At 41.8% G+C, this 5856-nt stretch overlaps 1 protein-coding gene across 1 annotated transcript in view; it reads left to right on the plus strand.

Annotated features, from left to right (window-relative positions):
• The window catches only part of TJP2 (tight junction protein 2), an 87588-nt gene extending 83597 nt beyond the window's left edge, over positions 1-3991 (plus strand). Inside the window, exons 23-24 of the mRNA XM_015823654.1 lie at positions 107-192; positions 2679-3991. Of these exons, the coding sequence (XP_015679140.1) occupies positions 107-192; positions 2679-2844 (252 nt within the window). The 3' untranslated portion in view covers positions 2845-3991. The remainder of the gene's footprint in view (positions 1-106; positions 193-2678) is intronic.
• Positions 3992-5856: the final 1865 nt, after the last annotated feature.

Genomic DNA, 5856 nt, shown 5'->3' on the forward strand with positions numbered 1-5856 from the left:
AAGTCTGTAAAATAAATGGATCGTCTTGCTGTTGGAGGGAAAATTGCTATCAAAGAGTAACTTACAGTTTGAGGAAAATATGAAAATATTTTACCTTTTTTTAAAGGTGGAAATAGCACAAAAACACCCAGACATTTATGCAGTCCCAGTGAAAACACAGAAGCCAGAACACAACCGTCCCCAGACTACCAGGTAAAACTGAATTTGCCCATACTTTTTTAATACTTCTATGGCTTTGAATATGTGTAACATGCTTATTCAGCATCAGAATATTTTTAGAACAGAAGTCCACAAGTAAGCTGGAAGGTGATAGCTCTCCAGATAGTGTGGTGCGGTTAATTATCTTTTTTCACATTTTTTTTACTTCGCTGTGCCTTCCATTCAGTCTGCAGGCAACATGAACCTCTTGAACTTCATGTGAAGCCATACTAAAAACCTTGTCTCCTGGTCCCTTTCAACTCTGTTTTTTCTTATAGCCTCTTCAAGAGGCCATCATCAAATTCAGCAGTACCAAACAGTATTTGTTTTCAACTCTCCAACCTTTCCTTTCTGGGGAAGATTGTTGACAAGGTGGTAGGTCTACAGTTCCAAAGGATTCTGGAGGAGGCTGATTATCTGTACCCATCCTGGTCAGATTGGGATATAATAGTGAAATGTTATTGATAGCACTTGTGGATGATCTCTAGTAGGTTCAGCATGAGGGTGTAGTATATTCTTGATCTCTGAGTTCAATGTCATTGATCATTGATTTTCTGGGGCAGCTGAGCAGGAGTTAGTGACATGGTCCTTCAGTGGTTTTCCTCCTTCCCTTGAGGCTGGTTTCAGATGATGCTGTGAAAGGGTGGGGAGAGGTCTAGTTCTAGAGTTCTGCTTTGCAGGGTGCAGCAGTGCTCAATTCGCTCCTTATTTAACATCTACAGTACATAAAATTGCTGGGCAAGGTGATCCACTGGCCCAGGATGAAATATTACTATGTTGACTATACTCGGTTATCAAGTAAGGTTGAGAATTTCTACCACCTGGAGGCTGTAAATATTTGGATGGGGAAGAACCAGGTTTGGCTAACTCTTCACTAGGCTAAGAGTCTGTGGGTTTTAAGGCCTCCCGTATCTAGTGGTTTGCCATCTTTAATGCTGGCTGGGAATATGCTCCCCAGGCACACTTGATGCATATTCTGGAGTTCCTTCTGGACTCACAGCTTCTGCTTGAGAACAAATGGCAGCTTTGGCCAAGAGAGCCTTTGTATGAATTTATCCTGTGTACCAGTTCTGTCTTTTCCTAGATTGGGAAGCACTGCTCATGGCCACTCATGCCTTGGTCACCTCTCAATTGGACTGTTGTAATGTGTTCTACATAGGATTGCTTTTGAAGAGCATTCAGAAACATCAACTAGTCCAAAATGCAGTGGCATAGGCAGCGTTCGGTGCACCATGATATACTCATAGAACAGCATTGCTATGTGAGTAAAATCAGCTCAGATAGACTTTCAGACTTCTATTTGTCACTTTCAAATTTACATGGCATGAGGCATGCTCCAAGTCCTTTTGGTTAGCCTTCTCTGTCATGGCCTCCCCAAGAAATATGGATGGTCCCCACCCTACTGATCTTCAAAAAGGTAATGAAGACCTGGCTTTTCCAGATGCACTGGGACCAGGAAATTATTGGACCTCTGGTGTGGTTGTGTGTGATTTATAGCTGTGAGTTTTGGAGCTTTTTTTTTCCTTTCTTCAAATTGATTGAAAATGATATTTTTATCCTTGTTTGCTACCAGGATTCTTCTGGCTACAGAAATGTGTGTAGTTAATACATACAGATGTATACCCCTGCTTATAATGATCTTTTCCAAATCTGTTGCCAACAACAGAGCTTGTTCCTTTTCACGTTTTATATGTGGAAATACACTCCTGACCATTTGCAGCCGAATTTTCTTCTGTAAGAATTTTATTCATAACCACCCATTGTTCTCTTTCGCTTGTCCTCTACTAAAACACTGACCTAATTAAGGATACACCTTCTTTCCCACTTTCGACAGAGAGCTTTTCTTGGTTACACTGTAATTGGACCTCTCATTAAATATGTCAAATTATTGAGCTATTTGAGAAGCAACTCTGGAAGATTAACAGTAAATATTAAGTACTTTGGGTAAAAAAATATCATTTTTCTCTGATTTTTAAGGAATATCATGTCCAGAAGAATTCTGGATTAGTTCATTATAGTTATGGCAGCCTCGTAGAGTGGAAGAAAACTGCAGAACATTATTAAAAATAGCTTTTCTCTTTCCCATCTTATTATGGATTTTTTTTAACAAACCTTTGCAAAATGAGCTGTGAAAGAATATTGTCAGAGAGCTAAATGGATAGAGTGCATAAAACTTTGCTGCCCCTAAAATATATCCCAATCAAAAAAATTAAAATTAGAAGCATTTTGTAGTTTAGTTGCCCATATTCTCCTAATTTCAGGCCAACCTAAGTAAGACGAAACAACTCCTTTCAAGTAAGGAAATTTTGAAATGGCAGTGATTTGGCAGGAACTTGGTTTCAGATGTATTGTTGATGGTCTGACATTATTAATAAAAGCAAACTTTTTTTACTTTAACTTAAACTGGTAACAGACTATTGCTGCTTGGAATAGTCTCTGTGTTAGCTCACTCAAAATAACTTTATATATGTTGATTTTAGTTCCAGACCTCCCGAGCCTCAGAAGCCGGCTGTTAAATCTTACCTAGATAATCCAGGAATTTATGGCATTGATGCAGAAGAGGAAGATTATCGGAGGCAGCTATCTGATCAGTCCAAGCGTGGATACTATGGGCAGCCATCTCGATACAGAGATACAGAATTATAAAATTATTAGCAGTCAAACCATTGTTCTGGGACACACTTGCACATCAAAAGCTCTGATTCTTTTAAACAAGTATATGTATATTTGGGGTTATTGGTGAACTTGACAAGTATCTGCTCACTAGAATGGCACAGTGTCATCTAAGTATTGAAGGGACTGGATCATGGTTGCCTATTTTACAAAAGGACCAAATATATTTATAAAGTTAGTATTAATTTCTGGCATCTATAAATTTTTAACTTGGAATTCTTTTCCTCACTGAAATTGCCTTTTTAATATTCTCTTAACTGTTGGGTGGCCTAATGGAAGCTTGATGAAAACCACAAGGCTTTACTGCAAGAAAAAAAAAGTGCCTTTCAAACAAAAAGTGTCTTCAGTTGTTCCCTTAACATCTGATACTTGTGCAAAGCCATGAAATTTCTACTGCTTTTAACTTTTATATGTTTCATAACTCCCATTTTCCCCTTGGATGTTATTTTTCTACTTTAAATAGAACTGTATACTATTTTCAAAAGCAATGACTGTATATATGAAACCGTTTTCTAGGCTGACTGCCATAAGGCTAGAGAGTGCCAAGATTAAGGAAATTATGTAGAAAATAAATGAGACTTTGGGTTTTAAAACTTTTCATCACTGGTAAAATAAAAAAGATTATATTCTACAGGTAATTATGGTTCCATTTTGTCTTTATACCTTTTTAAAATCATGTCCGGAGGCAAGTAATTTCATTCACTTAGGTTGTGGCATATTGAGCAGTACTTTGCAGGACTATTATTTATTCAAAGATACAGAATAGTGGGGGGAATAATAATTCCACACACAATGGAAATAAAAGAGGCTGAACCGTTGCAGTAGACATTCTTGTGGCACACCAATCCTATCCTTGTTCATGTACCCACTGTTTCCTATAGAGTTTCAGGCCTGAATGTCACTTCCCTAATTCTTGAATGTCATGTTTTTTGAACTATGGAGCCAACTGTGTATTCCATATTAAAGAACTAGCATAATACAATTTAAAACTTCGACTACTAATCCACCATTCTCTTTCAAGTCCTGTAGAATCTTGAATTTAAAGTTTGATCTTTTTATTAAACTACGTGGAGTCCATTACTTGTTTATGCCAATCATTTTATGTCTTTACAATATGTATTGGAACCATTTGAAAAAAGAAAATTAACTCTTGGTAAAATGTTCAATATAAAAACTACAATATTACCTAGCCAAGATTAATTTTTTCCCATAATCTTTCCAACTTTTCTAACTTATAAGTCATTGATTTTAAATAAATCTCTACTATTTTTTGGTGTGTAAATTCCTATGGCTATTTAAGGCTTTTTACAGTAAAGCTAAAACCAAATGTTAAATACCGCAGAGATATTACTTGTCTTGCTCTTCTCTTGGAATACTTTAACAATACATAGTTTTAAGAGCCTAATGGTCAAGAAGAGCACTTAAAAAAAGTAGTGGGACATGTACCATAGGCTGAAATCAGAAGACATCTGAATGGGTTATGGAATAGCAAGTCGTTGAAATGTTTTAAATATTTTAAACCTGCCATAAATGATAGAAAACATAAAGCTTGGTAAATAAGAGCTCCTGTCTTGAGGGAAAAAATGGTTTTGTTTGGCATGGTGGGACCCATATTTTTTGAGAACCTGAGTGGTGGGATCTGAATGAATAAATCTGTTTTTAGAAAATATACAACAAACAAAAGAATATCAGGCAGATCCTCCACCGCTGGAAACCCAAAAGAGATACGTTTAAAATCTTAAGAGACATTTTAAGGTTTCAGAGGGATAACTTAAGAGAGGTGCACGAGAAGATACACAAGCGAGAGACGGAAAAAGCAAGTCCTGAAACATAATACAGCTTAAAACAGGAGAGAAGGCCATACACTTGTTGCAAACAGGTTCATTCGAACTGCAGCTGGGATGACTCATTGTGATTGTTACGGGTTGTTGTTTTTTTTCTCACTATGTAAACGCAACGTTGACAAAAGTTGCATTTGCCAAGAGGAGGGGCGGTGGGCGAAAGCGAGTCCGGTTTGATAAAGATTAATTTTAAGATTCATTTTGGCAGGAAAGCCCATTCGATAGAAAAAAACTATAAATGGGAGGGAGGGAGGACGAAGAAATGGGGCGGCCTACCTTTCAACGAGGTAGGGAGCAGTACGTAAGGCGAATTGGGGGCTGCCTGGCTTTCAATTAAGCAGGGGGCGGTAAGGCGCTCCGCCGGATTATACAGCGGGGATCGCTCTGACAACCGCTGGCCTCGCCTGGCTAAAGAAGCCGGGCGGGCCCCCGGGACCTCCGCTGCAACACCAGAGGAGTTCTTTATCAAGGGCGGAAGTGAACGATCCGGAGTTTTGACTTTTCAGTGGAGCCCGGGAGAAGTTTGTGGGTCGCGCGTCTCAGTGGGTGGGGGGAGCCCGGCGGGAGCCTTGCGCGGCAGCAGTTAGCCAGCCAGGACGACTTCAAAAGTTTGGCAGCGAGTTGGGCGTAGTTGCGGGAGGAGGGGGTTGAGAGGCCGTTAATTTGCCAGAGGAGCGGATTTAGAGCGGCGGCGGCAGGCCTGGGGGTGGTGGTGGTGGAGGAGAGGGGAGCAGCCGTCTCCCCCCCAGGGCATAGGCTGCCAGTCAGTCCTAAGGCTTCGGCGGCTCGGAGCCTCTGGGCGGAAAGGGAGGGTCGGGCGGAGAGGGAGCTGCTTTCCTCCCCGCGCACGAGCCAGACCCGCGGGGTCCAGCCAGCGGGAGGTCGGAAGGGTCCCGCGCGAGGCAGGGTGGACCGCCACCTACAACCGCCAGCAGAGGCCTAGGGAGCGCGAGCCGAAAGGCGGGCGCCCCGCGGTCGCCTGCCTTCCGCGCGCGTGAGCGAAGCAGGGAGGGAACGGCCGGCGGGCTCCCCTTGTGGACGGGACCGGGGCTTGGCCAGCCGCCTCAGCCGGAGGAGGCCACCCGGGGGCTTCCTCCCCGCGCGGGGGAGCGCACGGAGTTGGCCGACTCCCCTCCTCCTCCCC

Source organism: Protobothrops mucrosquamatus, unplaced genomic scaffold (genome assembly GCF_001527695.2).
Source record: "Protobothrops mucrosquamatus isolate PMUCROS unplaced genomic scaffold, P.Mucros_1.0 scaffold1937, whole genome shotgun sequence".
Taxonomy (NCBI): domain Eukaryota; kingdom Metazoa; phylum Chordata; class Lepidosauria; order Squamata; family Viperidae; genus Protobothrops; species Protobothrops mucrosquamatus.